The sequence below is a fragment of the Dasypus novemcinctus genome, chromosome 4, assembly GCF_030445035.2.
Source record: "Dasypus novemcinctus isolate mDasNov1 chromosome 4, mDasNov1.1.hap2, whole genome shotgun sequence".
Taxonomy (NCBI): Eukaryota; Metazoa; Chordata; class Mammalia; order Cingulata; family Dasypodidae; genus Dasypus; species Dasypus novemcinctus.
This window is the reverse complement of record NC_080676.1, coordinates 75,150,117-75,164,461: the sequence shown is the minus strand read 5'-3', so window position 1 is coordinate 75,164,461 and position 14,345 is coordinate 75,150,117. Positions and strand designations below refer to the sequence as shown.

General features: G+C 40.6%; 1 protein-coding gene across 2 annotated transcripts in view; it reads right to left on the bottom strand.

Moving 5' to 3' along the window:
* Positions 1-8,388: 8,388 nt before the first annotated feature.
* The window catches only part of HEG1 (heart development protein with EGF like domains 1), a 92,473-nt gene continuing 86,516 nt past the window's right edge, over positions 8,389-14,345 (bottom strand). For both annotated transcript variants that reach the window (XM_012528029.4, XM_058295670.2), the window contains one exon: positions 8,389-13,723. In XM_012528029.4, coding sequence (XP_012383483.2) covers positions 13,574-13,723 — 150 coding nt within the window. In that variant the 3' untranslated portion in view covers positions 8,389-13,573. The remainder of the gene's footprint in view (positions 13,724-14,345) is intronic.

The following is a 14,345-nucleotide window of genomic DNA, read 5'->3' as shown; positions in this document are numbered from 1 at the left end:
TAATGAAAATGTTCTAAAATTGATTGTGGTGATGACTGCCCAACTCTGTGAGTATATTAAAAGCCATTGATTGTGCACTTTGGATGCATATAGTATATGGGATATGAATATATCTCAATAAAACTATGTTTTAAGAAAGAAAAAACAAAATGAAAACCAGTGGTGTGTGCAAAAAAATTAATTGTGGAGGCGACTGATACAGAGTTGCTTTCATTTTGCTAGGCATAGATATTGAAATATAAAAAATAAAACTATCATCTGTTATCACCATTGTTTCATAAAATAAAGAACAGCTTTGTAACAAAGGGAAACAAAATAGAGAGGACATTATTTCATAATAATGAGATAGTCTTTAAATTGAATACATTTAGCTTTTTGCAAAACTCACTACATTGTACTTATTTTGTGCATTTGGCCCCAAACAGGGATAACTTCCTCCTGGACCAGTACCTCTCCATGGGCAGGATTTGAAAAACAGTGACCTAGATGACCTAGTCAAAAGCCTTCCAGCTCTCACATGCTGATTTTATGAGTACAGGTGAAACTGTTCTCATCTTCTTTCCCAGGTTAAGATAACTCTATCCCAGTCTCTTGGCATTTAGAAAGGAATTCACCTCAGTGTGAGATGTGAGTCTGCCAATAAGGAAGTGAGGGAGAAGAAATTGCAGTTAGGAGAAATGGGTGTGGAGAAATGGGAGAAATAGACTTTGTTCCTCAATGAACCCAGATAACAGGTTAAATATAGATCCCATTCTACGTGGATTACAAAATTATGGTGTGTTGTCCAAAGCAACTTTTATTGCCGATACTAGTGTTACAGTGACAACGCCTTACAACAAAATTGTCACCACTGTGAAGTAAGTGGCAGAGGAATTAATGTTCTAGCTATATATATATAGTTTATATATATTTATAATATATATATGACAAGACAGCTGCTTCAAGCATGCTGACTGCAGAGCCTAATACACATTTATTTAATGTCTGCTTCATGCCAGGCCTACGACTTTTGGTGTAAGCTATCATTTAGATATACTCTAGATGCATCCTATCTTTTAATTCTTCAACATATCTCCGAAATAGGTATTATCGTCATTTTCATTTTACGGAGGAGAAAACTGATGATAATATTGGTTAAGAAATCCATCAAAGTCCCACATTTAATTAGTGGTAGAGGTGAGAATCAAACCGAAGTCATTCTGGTCCAAAAGCCCATACATATGGCAAAGCCTCACACAGCAGACTTTGCAAATATTAGTCACTGAAGAAGTGTTTCTGAATTCAATTATTGTGAAAACAAAAACTTAAAACAACTTAGCTGATGAACTTTAATGATAATAGTAAATATTCTTGGCATTGAACAATCAAGCAACTCACATCATCTGCAGTAACAGTTAGTTTTAGTAAGCTCTCCTACTTAGGATGGGCTAAGTAATGTTGTTGTAACAAATAGCCCCTAAATCTCAGCGCCATAACCCAACAAATGTTTATTTCTCACTCATGCCCAACCCCACTCAGGAAGGGACCATGTTCATCTCAGTGGTTTAGAGTTCCAGGACAAAAGCAGTTCCAACTCAATGCATATTTCTGTGATTGCTTAGGTTAAGATAAGTTAACATCATACACTGGCTCTTAAAGTGTCTTCCCAGAAGTGACCCATTTCATTTCTATTCACATTTCTTTGGTGAAAGCAAGTCACATGGCCACACCTCACTTAAAAGTGGTGGGAAGTGCATCCTACCATGTGTCTAGAAGGAAGAATGATTGAAATATTTGGTCAACAGCAGAGATACCTTCCCCCATTTCCAGTTCATCACTGATCTGTTTTCTGCCCCTCTAGTCTTGTCTTTTCCAGATTGTAATGTCAATGGAATCATACAGTATGTATTTGTGCCTGTCATTTTTCACTTAGCACTTTTTTCTTCAGGAGGAACTGGGAATTGAACCAGGGAACTCATATATGGGAAGCAGGTGCTCAGCTACTGAGCTACACCCACTCCCCCGCACATTGCTTTTGAGAGTCATCCATGTTGTTGCCTGTTGTAGTAGTACATTCCTTTAATCAAGAAATCAATTTTATTGATATATATTAATAAAGCATACAATTCATCCAAAGTGTACAATCAGTGGTATTTGCTTTAATAACAGTTGTGCATTCATCACTTCAATCATTATTAGAGCATTTTCATTACTTCAATAATAATAACCAAAAAAGAGACAAACAAGAAAATTCTTTGCCTCTCAACCTCTTTCTGTTTCCCCTGATGTACATAGCTGTTACTTTTAGCTATTCTTGCACAATTACTTATTTATTTATTAGGCAGTTTTATTGAGATATATTCATATACCATATAATCTATCTTAACTGTATAATCAATGGCATTAGTGTAATCACAATGATATGCATTCATTATCACAAAAACTTTTTAGAATGATTTCATTACTCCAAAAAGAAAAACTCCACACTCTTTAGCATGCCTTCTCTAGCCCTACATAACCACTAATCCAATTTCATCTTTATAAATTGATCTATACTTACATTTTACATATATATGGAATCATACACTATGTTACACAATATATTTAGCTCACAGTAATGCAATGATACAGTATTTGTCATTTTGTGTCTGGCTTGCTTCACTCAACATAATGTCCTCTAGGTTCATCCATGTTGACATATGCTTTACGTCATTTCTTCTTACAACTGAAAAATATTCTGTCATGTGAATACACCACAGTTTGTTTATCCATATTTTGGTTGATGGACACCTGGGTTGTTTCCAACTTTTGGCAATCATGAATAACGCTGCTATGAACATCGTTGTGCAGATGTCTGTTCATGTCACTGCTCTCAGTTCTTCTGGGGATATACCCCGTAGTGGTATTGTAGGGTCACATGGCAAGTCTATTATTCTACTTCTTTAGGAACTGCCAAACAGTCTTTCACACTGGCTGTACCATTCTACAATCCAACCAACAGTGAATAAGTGTTCTTTTCTCTCCACATCCTCTCCAACACTTGTAGTTCTCTGTCTTTTTGATAGTGGCCATTCTGATAGGTGTGAAATGATATCTCATTGTAGTTTTACTTTGCATTTCTGTAATCATTAGTGATGTTGAACATTTTTTTTGTGTGTGGTGTGTTTTTTTTTTGCCATTTGTACTTCTTCTTTCAACAAATGTCTATTCAAGTCTTTTGCCCATTTTAAAATTAGGTTGTTCGTCTTTTTATTGTTGAGTTACCTCTTTATATATCATGGATATTAAACCCTTACTGGACACATGATTTCCAAATATTTTCTCCCATTGAGTCAGCTGCCTTTTCACCCTTTTGACAAAGTCCTGTGAGGTGCAAGAGTGTTTAATTTTGAAGAGGTTCCATTTATCTTCCCATTATTTGTTCCATGTGCTTTGGGTGTAAAGTCCAAGAAACCACCACCTACCACAAGGTCTTTAAGATGTTTCCCTGCATTTTCTTCTAGTAGTTTTATGGTCCTGGCTTTTATATTTAGGTCTTTGATCCATTTTGACTTGATTCTTATATAGGGAGTGAGACAGGGGACGTCTTTCATTCTTTTAATTAGATACCCAGTTCTAGCTAATAGTATTTTGTTGAGAATTTTTGCATCTATGTTCATTAGAGATATTGATCTGTGATTTTCTTTTCTTGCAGTGTCTTTATCTTGCTTTGTGTTAGGGTGATGTTGGCTTCATAAAATGTTTGGGTAATTTTTCCTCTTCAATTTTTTGGAAGAGCTTAAACAGGATTGGTGTTAAAATTTTTTAAAATGCAAGGTAGAATTCCCTTGTGAAGCCATCTGGTCCTGGACTATTCTTTGTTGGGAGATTTTTGATGATGGATTCAGTCTCTTTAAATAAGATTGGTTTAAGTTCTTCTATTTCTATTTCTTGTAGCATGTAGTGTGGGCTCTATGTGAATTTCTAGGAATTTTCCCATTTCATCTAGGTTGTCTAGATTGTTGCATACAGTTTCTCATAATATCCTCTTATAATCCTTTTATTTCTATGGGTTCAGGTGTATATTCCCCTCTTTCATTATATTTATTTTCATATTCTCTCTTTTTTTCTTTGTTAGTCTAGGTAGTGGGTTGTCAATTTTATTGATCTTCTCAAAAGAACCAGCTTTTGGTTTTATTGATTTTCTCTATTGTTTTTGTTCTCAATTTCATTTATTTCTGCTCTAATCTTTATTGTTTCTTTCCTTCTGCTTGCTTTGGGTTTGATTTGCTGTTCTTTTTCTAGTTTTTCTAGTTGTTCAGTTAGATCTTTGATTTTATCTCTTTCTTCTTTTTTAAATATAGGCATTCAGGGGTATAAATTTCCCTCTCAGGACTGCCTTCACTGTATCCCATAAGGTTTGGTAAGTTGTGTTCTCATTTTCATTTATCTCAATATATGTACTGATTTCACTTGCAGTTTCTTCTTTGACCCACTGATTATTCAGGAGTGTATTGTTTAGCCTCCGTACATTTCCTGTCTATTATTGATTTACAGTTTCATTCCATTATGACCTGAGAAGGTGCTTTAAATAATTTCAATCATTTTATATGTATTGAGAGCTGCATTGTGACCTATCATGTGGTCTATCCTGTCAAAAGATCCATGGACCCTTGAGAAGAATGTATAACCCTCCGAGTTCAGGTTGACATTCTATAGATGTCTGTAGGTCTAACTTGTTTATCATATTGTTCAAGTTCTCTTTTCTTGTTGGTCTTCTGTCTAGTTTTTCTAATGATGTGAGTAGTGTGTTGAAGTCTCCAACAATTATTGTAGAGATGCCTATTTCTCCCTTCAGTTTGCCAGAGTTCGTTTCATGCATTTTGGGGCACCCTGGTTAGGTGCTTAGATATTTATGGTTGTTATATCTTCCTGGTGGATTGTCCCTTTTATTAATATATAACGGCTTTCTGTACCTCTTATAATCTTTTTTGCATTTAAAATCTTTTGTTTGATATTAGAACAGCTACTCCTGCTCTTTTTTTGGTTACTATTTGTGTGGAGTATCTTTTTCCAAACTTTCACTTTAAGCTGGTTTGTATCTCTGAGTCTAAGGTGAGTCTCTTGTAAGCAGCATATGGATGGCTTATGTTTTTTCAAAATCTATTCTGTCAGCCTTTATCTTTTGACTGGGGAGTTTAATCCATTCACATTCAATAATAGTACTGTCAAGGCATTACTTACTTCCACCATTTTATTCTTTGATTTTCATATGTCATGTATTTTTGTCTATCTTATAGTTTTTTAGTCTTTTCTTTATCTTTTCTGCTAGTCTTTCTTCTATACTCTCCTCCAAGTCCCTCTCTCCTGTCTTTTTCTCCCAGGCTGTAAGGTTTCCTTTAATATTTCCTGTAATGGTGGATTCTTTTTTAGGAACTCTCTTAGTTTCTGTTTGTGAATATATTATACTCACTGTCATATTTGAAGGATAATTTTGCTGGATAAAGAATTCTCATCTGGTGGTTTGTCTCTTTCAGTATCATAATTATAGTACCAGTGTCTTTTCATCTCTGGTTTCTGATGAGAAATCTGCACTAAGTCTTATGGGATGTCCATTGCATGTGCTGGTTTGCTTCTCCCTTGCTGCTCTCAGAATTTTCTCTTTATCTTTGACATTTGAGTAGTATATGTCTTGGAGTAGGTCTATTCACATTTATTCTAATTAGGGTATGGTGAGCTTCTTGGACATGTAAGTTCATTTCTTTCATGAGACTTGAAATTTTCAGCTATTTCTTCAAATACTTATTCTGCTCCCTTTGCCTTCTCTTCTCCTTCTGGAACTCCTATGACACATACGTTGTGTTTTGTGTTGTCATTCAACTCCCCGAGCCCCTGATCAATTTATTCCATTCTTTTCTCTTTTCAATTTCAGCTGTCTTCTGTATCACTTATTCTTTCCTCTATCATTTCAAGACTGCTGCTGTATGCCTCTAATGTTTTTTTAAAAAGATTTATTTATTTATTTCTCTCCCCTTCCCCGCCACTCAGTTGTCTGTTCTCTGTGTCTATTTGCTGCATGTTCTTCTTTGTCTGCTTCTGTTGTTGTCAGTGGCATGGGAATCTGTGTTGCTTTTTGTTGCGTCATCTTGTTGTGTCAGCTCTCCATGTGTGCAGTGCCATTCCTGGGGAGGCTGCACTTTCTTTCGTGCTGGGCGGCTCTCCTTACGGGGCACACTCCTTGTGCGTGGGGCTCCCCTACGCAGGGACACCCCTGCGTGGCACAGGACTTCTTGCACACATCAGCACTGCACGTGGGCCAGCTCCACACGAGTCAAGGAGGCCCAGGGTTTGAACCGCGGACCTCCCATATGGTAGATGGATGTCCTAACCACTGGGCCAAGTCCGCTTCCCTCTAATGTGGTTTTTGATCTCACCTATTGTATCTTTCATTCCCATGGACTCTGTTACTTTTCTATTCAGGTTTTCAAATTCTTCTTTGTGCTTGCTCAATATCTTCTTGATGTATTTCTCTCTTTAGCCATATTGACTTTCAACTCACTAGATTTTGGAAATTTGTGTGCTTCTTGTTAATTAGTTAACTCAAATTCTGGGTCACTTCGGGGGCTTTGATATTTTCCTTTTCTTGGGCCATGCCTTCCATTTTCTTAGTATAGCTTTAAATTTTTGTTGCTGTCTAGGCATCTGATTAGGATGGTGAGATTACTCAGATGCTCAAGTTCTCTTTTTCATATGGATTTAGTGGTAGGAGACTGTGCATTACTGCTATTCTTTGATTCATCTTTCAACCTGGGTCTTTAGGATTGTCTCTGTTAGTTGCTCAAAACATTGAAATGATCTATCAATCCTGCATCATCTTTCCTTCTTTTGACAATAGGAAGGCCCTATTGAAGAGAGCCAATATTTCTGTTTCTTTATAATTTACAAAGTATTTTCATCTGACTTCTCCCTTTCAATCCTCACAACTCTGTGAGGTGATACTTATTACCCCCACTTTACTGGTCAGGACCCCGAGGCTCAGAGAACTGAGGAGACCTAAGAAGGTCTGATACCATGGCCATGGAAAAAGTAGCCATAAAAATTTTGGAGAGTGTTTTGTACCGTCTGTCTGAGCACAGGCCTTCTAATTGTGCCATAAGTTTTATAAGGTCCATAAACATCAGTGTGTTTTTATTCCTGACCTCTCTCTCATTATCTTTCTGATCTGAGGTTCATGCACCTTGTGCCAAGTGGCTGCATGATGCCACCGTCAGAGGATTTAAAGCCGACCCAGACATTTAATAGCCAGCAAAGGAGAACTCTGACCTGAGTAATCTGTATATTGTGTCTCTTATTGTTCATTATTTTCCACCTAACTGAAAAATGGGTCACTTTGTATTACTGAAGCCCTTTAAGTGGAGGGTCCTAGAATGCTTTTTAGATCTTCACTTACTTGAAAGTCAAATCCTAGGTGGAGGCTCAGCATTGCCAGAGCAGAGGCTCAAGTAGTATGAGAACTCAGGTCAGCTTGTAAGTATATAGCAAAAGGCCCTTTCATTTTAGGTTAAAAACAATTACCGAGGGAGAGAGAATGTTTGTGATGTCCTGCTGAGTTGGGCAGGAAAAATAAAGGGTTCAGTGTTGGGTTCCTGTTAAGATGGTAGGTGGGGGCTGTGAATTGGAAGCTAGGAAGTCAGTAGGAGGGAGCTGGCATTAGGAGAGGAGAGGGCGGTTGGACGTCCCATTCCAAAGAATGGGATGGGCACCAACTCTGATCTAATCTAACAAAAGATCACCTTCATACACCATGCCTGCCATTATTGGCCTCTACCAGTGCCTGGGATTTGCCATGAGACATCTGAGAGGCCCACCCAACTTTACCCAACAAGGTTCTGAGATAGGAATTAGTTAATGAACATATATGTAGCCAGGCAGCTGCATTTATTAGCCACCCTAAGGGTAAGGCCCACTGCTCACCATTTTAAAGTTTCAAGATTCTCTCCTCCACAGACAGAGATATGCTCACTTTCCCTTCTCCTTCAAACATGCAGAGGAGGCATGGGGTGGTAGTGGGAGGCACTCAGGAGGACATTGTCAGTCCTGAATCAGCAAGTTACACTCTTCAACCCACAGGAAGTAAAGAAAAACAGATGTTATACCTGATTTAGACTTACTATTTAAGTGTATCTGTCCATCCATCTACCCACCCATCTATTCACTCATCTACCACACATCCATCCATCCATCCATCCATCCATCCATCCATCCATCATCAAAAGTATACTTCCTTATTGTGCTAGGTACTGAGGATACAGAAATGACTCAGATCCTGCATGGCAAACGTACTGTTCCATTGTATGAGTGATGCCCTCACAAGAAAAGGCTGGGTGTATGCTGGTCTGGTCTACTTGTTATTAAGAGAAAAACACACAATGAAAATGATATTAATTTTATTGCATCATTTTACTGACTAGAACGCCAGACTTATAATGGATATAAGTATAAAAATAATCAAATTCTTACAAGTAATACTTTGCTGCTACAGTACTGAATAAGTAGTGGAGGTTGTAATTATAATACAACTTTAAATAACATTCGCATAATGGATTTAACACAATCAACCAGGGCCTAAGGTTTAAAGGTTTACAAAGAGAAATCCAGGACAACGTGAAACTGAAAAAGTTCATATTTCATTTATAGGCTTCATATAATTCCAGCAACAAAAACATTAACAAAACTCACAGCAACCTATGAAACTTTTTTTTTTTTTTTTTTTTCAAATAGGCCAAGGAAATACAGAAAGATTAGTGACTGGGATGAGTTTCCCAGTTAGATGGACTCTATTCCATCACTGTCTTTCCCATCATCTCTACCCAAGAACTCTGGACCCATCGTATATTAGACATGTCCAAAGCAATAATAATTAAAAGGGGGGGAACAGAAGTAGCTCAGTGGTTGAGCGCCAGCTTCCCATGTACGAGGTCCCGGGTTTAATTCCTGGTACCTCCTTAAAAAAAAAAACAAAACTCTAACATGTCAATTACTTGAAATGTCTTCTTTGAAAATGTCAAGGAAACGGAGCCAATCTAAAACAAGTTTCATTTTAGACCTAAATTGTCCCTGTTGGTTTCACAGGCTTTTCTGTGAACAGTTTATACCAGGTATGATGGGTTGTAACACAATGGTGAAAAGATATTTGAATGTAACAGATGAATTGGCATTTAATGTTCTTAGTGTTCCAACCAGTTTCCTTTTTGGGAGATTCAAGAAAAGAAAAAACAGAAAAAACAGAAGAATACTTATACAAAGGCAAACTCTACAGAACCTGATCTGTTTCTAAAAACACATGAGAATCTCAGAATGACCCTGTGAGAAGAAAATGAAATGTCCTTTAGAATCCACACAAATGCTTTCATACAGAAAAATGTCTCTGATATAAAGATCAATCTTAAATATGATACAAAATACCAAAAACTTAGCATTCTTCCTTTTTCCAAAAAAGGCCTCTAGTCTCAAAATGAGTGTATTTTAGTTTTGGGTGTATTGGGCTTATCTAAGCCAAGAGCAAGTGACCTAGCTCCAGCTTCTTTAGACAAAATTGAACAGAGTTAGAAGGTACCGGCACGCCTGACCCATAAGTAAAATGGCTTAATGGAAGCTCCACAGAGCCACGTGAGAGGAGGAGGGCCTGCTCTGGGATCTTCCACATGTGAACAGGTATCATCTGTCCAAGAACCTTTCTTGGGCAGCCATCAACTTTCTACTGCAAAGATGTTACCTTCCCCCCTGGAAGGGCTCTCAAAGTCAACTTTAAGAACCACCTCTAAGAAATGAACAGTCGACAGCTTAGTTTTATATTTCAAATGTCATCAGTCAGCTCATTTATGACGTCTATTCAACATTGGGGCTAAACGGCTTAGCTGCTTCTGAAAATAAACTTCTGAAAAAAGGAAGATTTGACAGCATTTAAGACATTCAATGAATTTGCTCCCGACTCTGGTAACAGTTCACAAAAACATGTTTCTGATATACTGGGAGCCATGGACTTACTCTGGGAACAAGTTTGAGCCTTCCCAGGGGTCTCCTTTGAAGAAAGCAGCCTTCATTTGGACATCTGTCTGGCTGTGTTTGTAAAAAACCCAAGTCATGACCTTATATCTCCTATACCCAAAGCCACGTACCAATGTGCTTCTTTCCAAGCACAAGCCAACCACTATTTTTCTAATAATGTCCACAAATGTCAAAGAAATAAATGGAGAAACAAACCCGAAAGGACTTTTCAAAAGAGGGCTCAGCAGTTTTTTATACTTCATGTCATTAGTTGGTTACTGCTTGATAAATATTAAGGTTTATTAAAAAAAAAAAAAGAACTTATTTTTTAAGTCCATTTTCTCTTCTTTGACATTTAAAGTAAACTGGAGGTTTGTGTCCGGAAGTTGAGGCAGGGAGGTATAGTGGAAAGAGTAAAGAGTTCATTCAGTCAGGCAGACTGCGGTTGAAAGGTTTCTCCATCTGAGAAACCTTCTCCCCTCACAGGAGTGTTGTGAGGCCAAGTACTTTGCATGGATCCTGGTCATGGTAGGAATATGAGAGATGCTAGCTGTATTCTCCTAAATAAACAGACTAGTGCTCTGGGCTGGCTCACAGCGAAAAGAGGAAAAGGGGGAAGCAAGACTCTCTTGAAGCTTAAACTCAACCCACGGGCACTAGGAAGCCTGTGGGCAAGTACCTCCCTGCTCTGACACAGCAAGCTCCATACGCTATAGGCCACGTGACTTCCATTTGGCCTGGCTCTTCCCTATAGAAGTTTAAGAGTCTCATGAGCAGGTACGTGTCACTTTCCCTTCTTCCACCTTCTGTCAGCCCTGGAGCCCCATGGCGCTCCATGCACACAAATCAGCACACATTCCAGGGCAGGGACAATGCAGGAGCACCCAGGTCAGAGCTGAGGAGCTTCTGCTTGCCAGGTGTGTGACCTGCCCTGCTCTTTCAGTCCAGAGGCCATGGTGGCTCAACCAGTGATCTCCTCTTGGTCCAGGCAGGACCCTCCTGGAGGTGTCAGCCCCCAGTGGGAGTAAAGCCAACCCTCTTTTCCTACCTAGGGTGGGCAGCTAGCATGGGTGACAGTCATGCTATTTTCACACACTTCCTAGCATCTCCTGGCTCTGGAGATGCACTTTCTCCATCCCTATATGCCTCCTGTGTTAACTCAACCTTGAAGGATGCCTGCCCATTTTCACAGTAAAAAAAAAAAAAAAAAACCCTCAAAAAAATAGAAACAAAAAACAATAAAAACAACAACTAAAAAACTCACTCTTAAACCAAACCATATTGAAAAAACCACTTGACAGTAAAGTGTTCTTGGAACTCCTAGGAACACCCTTTTCTGGCCTTTGGGATGCTTCTCAAGAATGCTTTTGGGGCAGAGCACTTCATTTTGTGGCACTCAGAGCTCGTGGCCCTGATGTAGGAGATGACTTATCAGTTGTGGGGGCAGGTGAAGGCAACACAAGCAGCTGCCTGGGAATTGCCCCAGACCTTGGCTCACCCCAGAGCTAAGCGTCCCGGGAAGAGGAGGGACGCTGAGTAAATAGCTGGGCGGCTGGGCCACCTCCCAGGGCTTCTGAGGGCAGGAGCTCTGAGCGCTCCAGTTAGACCTGAGGCGATGAGGCAGAGAGGCAGATGTAGGCCCTGAGGTTTACAAAACAGGATGCTCTGACATTTTAAGTTGGCCTCCACAGAGAAAAGCTGATTTTTAAAAATCTGCCCCATGAGACAAGGGCAGTTAAGTGCTAAGACGCATCACGCCTGACGCGTGTTCCTGCAGCAGCAGAGTGGGGATGAAGGTGAGTGGTGGAGACCTGGAACACAGGAGCACAAGCCGAAAACCTGTGGGAGGAGTGTTAGGAAAAAATTAGGATTCCAGATCTCTATGTTCTGAAGAAATCCGAGAGCCTTAAACAACCACGCCCAGGTGGACGTGCTCCCCAGGGCCAAACTGTTTCCAGAGAAGTGTGTGCCCCTGAGCCCAGAGTGGGAACACTCCCTTCCCTCTGGCTCTCTTCACCACCTCCAAACCAGAGTGTTACAGAAGCAGGTGAGGAGAACAAGCACAGTTCCACAAGCAGCAGTTAGGGACACTGAGCACTCTCGCAGGACCCACTTCACACACAATAAATAAGACACATGGGATTTCCTTCCCAAAGGCAAACTCTCAACTCCCTCACCAGCCAGAAGTCTTTAGTTATCAGATGCCAACATGACTTAGAACCATGTTTCTGAAGGGAACTACAGGGCAGTATAAAGAGGTACAGGTTACGGAATGAGAGGTGGCAGATCATTTCCTTCACTGGATAAATAGCTTTGAGCAGTTGAAAATTTGCACTGGGTTTCTGAACAAGATTGTAGGTACACTCAAAGATGCTGTGCTAGCAGGTCAGCAAACTCACGAACAACTCCACCCAAGCTCCCTGTTCTCAGAAATCGATGCAACTTCCCAAAGCACCTGTGTTTTAGGAAACCCAACGTGCCTCTTCAGTCCACTCTTGTAATCACATTCAGTTGCAGGAACTACATCAAGCTGCTTTCCCTATAGCAGTGAAAATACTTGCTCACACTCAACCTGCACTCAGCATTTCATTGCTAATCCCCGAGTAGCAGCCTCTGGCCTCTGAGATGGTGGTCACAGTCCCAGGCACCGTGCGGTGCCCAGACTGGTGAGACGTACCTGACCGCCTCAGCCCGGGAGATCTTCCAGCTGGGCCTTTGCCCAGAGCTCGCTCCCAAACCTGCCTGCTGGGCTCACTACAAGGCAGCCGAAGTCCTCTAACTAAAACCAAGGATATGCTGTTTTGCCTTGATCCACGCTTGTTTGAAGAAGTGAGATTAATGACAAAGGGAAAAAATAATTTAAAATAAATGTTGTCGCCTTGGTTAAAAAAACAACAACACAAAACACCAAAAAATTGGTGTTGTATGCTGTGCCTCACAAATTTCAATTCCTCACTTTGGATGTTGGCTTGGAAATTGTAGTATAATAACACCTAGAAACATTAAAATACTGTCCATGAAGCTGCAGCATCTTCAGAACTTAGTGGTATCCTTTCAATACTTGTTTAGCACATAGGCACTGGGCAGGTAAGTAAGTAAAGAGCCAGCATCTTGCTGCAAAGTAATCAGCAAAGGAGGCTTTTTTTTTGGAACAGGTTGACATAAATCCCAAGGGACCTCCCTCCCCAATTTACTAAAGTGCAAACTAAGGAAAAACTGGGTCCTTCCAATGACACAATGATTTGCCTTTGTTAACAGCCCTCCCAGTGCCAGTGGCTACTTGGTAGTTACTCAGAGAAACCCCCTTTGTACTGGCCCAGATTCACGTTCACAGTGACAATGAAAGTGCCGAGTGAGCAGCCGGTGGTCTCTCCATCCGCAGGTTCCATCTGTCCCCTTCCAATGTGGTCACTCCTCTCGCACCTGTCCCACTTTCTGCTTCTCACTCTGTGTGGCTCCGACAAGTCCTGGGAGCATCCAGCACGCAGCCCTCCCCCCAGGTGCTGTTTCAGGAGCAGCAGAGGTGCCGGTGACTTGCTCAGAGCCCAGGGCCCTCTCTCTCCTGGACTTAAAAGTAGTCTCTTCTCCTGCTCTCGTCACTGATGAAGCTTGGGTTATACTGTCCGGGGAAAATGCAAGAATGCCGAGAGCCTGGCAATCCAGTGTAGGCAGGGTAGAGCCCATTTCGTTCAAGTTCGGGGTTCCGTATAGTTGTGGGCTGGTTGCCAAAGAGAAAAGAAGAAAAGTCAACTTATTATTCTTGAGTTTAATAGTTAAAAATGAAAAAAAAAGGAAAACTACATTTTCATGAACTTAAAATGAAGGCGGGGGAAGTGAACTTCGCCCAATGGATAGGACATCCACCTACCACATGGGAGGTCCACAGTTCAAATCCCGGGCCTCCTTGACCAGTGTGGAGCTGGCCCATGTGCAGTGCTGATGTGCGCAAGGAGTGCTGTGCCATGCACGAGTGTCCCCCCGCGTAGGGGAGCCCCTCGCGCAAGGAATGTGCCCTGTAAGGAGAGCCACCCAGTGCAAAAGAAAATGCAGCCTGCCCAAGAACGGTGCTGCACACATGGAGAGCTGACACAACAAGATGACGCAGCAAAAAAAAATAAACACAGATTTCCAGTGCCACTGATAAGGACAGAAGCAGTCACAGAAGAACACACAGCAAATGGACACAGAGAGCAGACAACTGGGGGGGGGGGGGGAGAGAAATAAATAAAAAATAAATCTTTTTAAAAAGAGAGAGAAAGGTGGATATAAATAGCAGAGTCAAGGCCTGACCTAGAAGTGGGAACCTTACAGGTCTGTCTTGTTTTTGAAACCTGGGATAC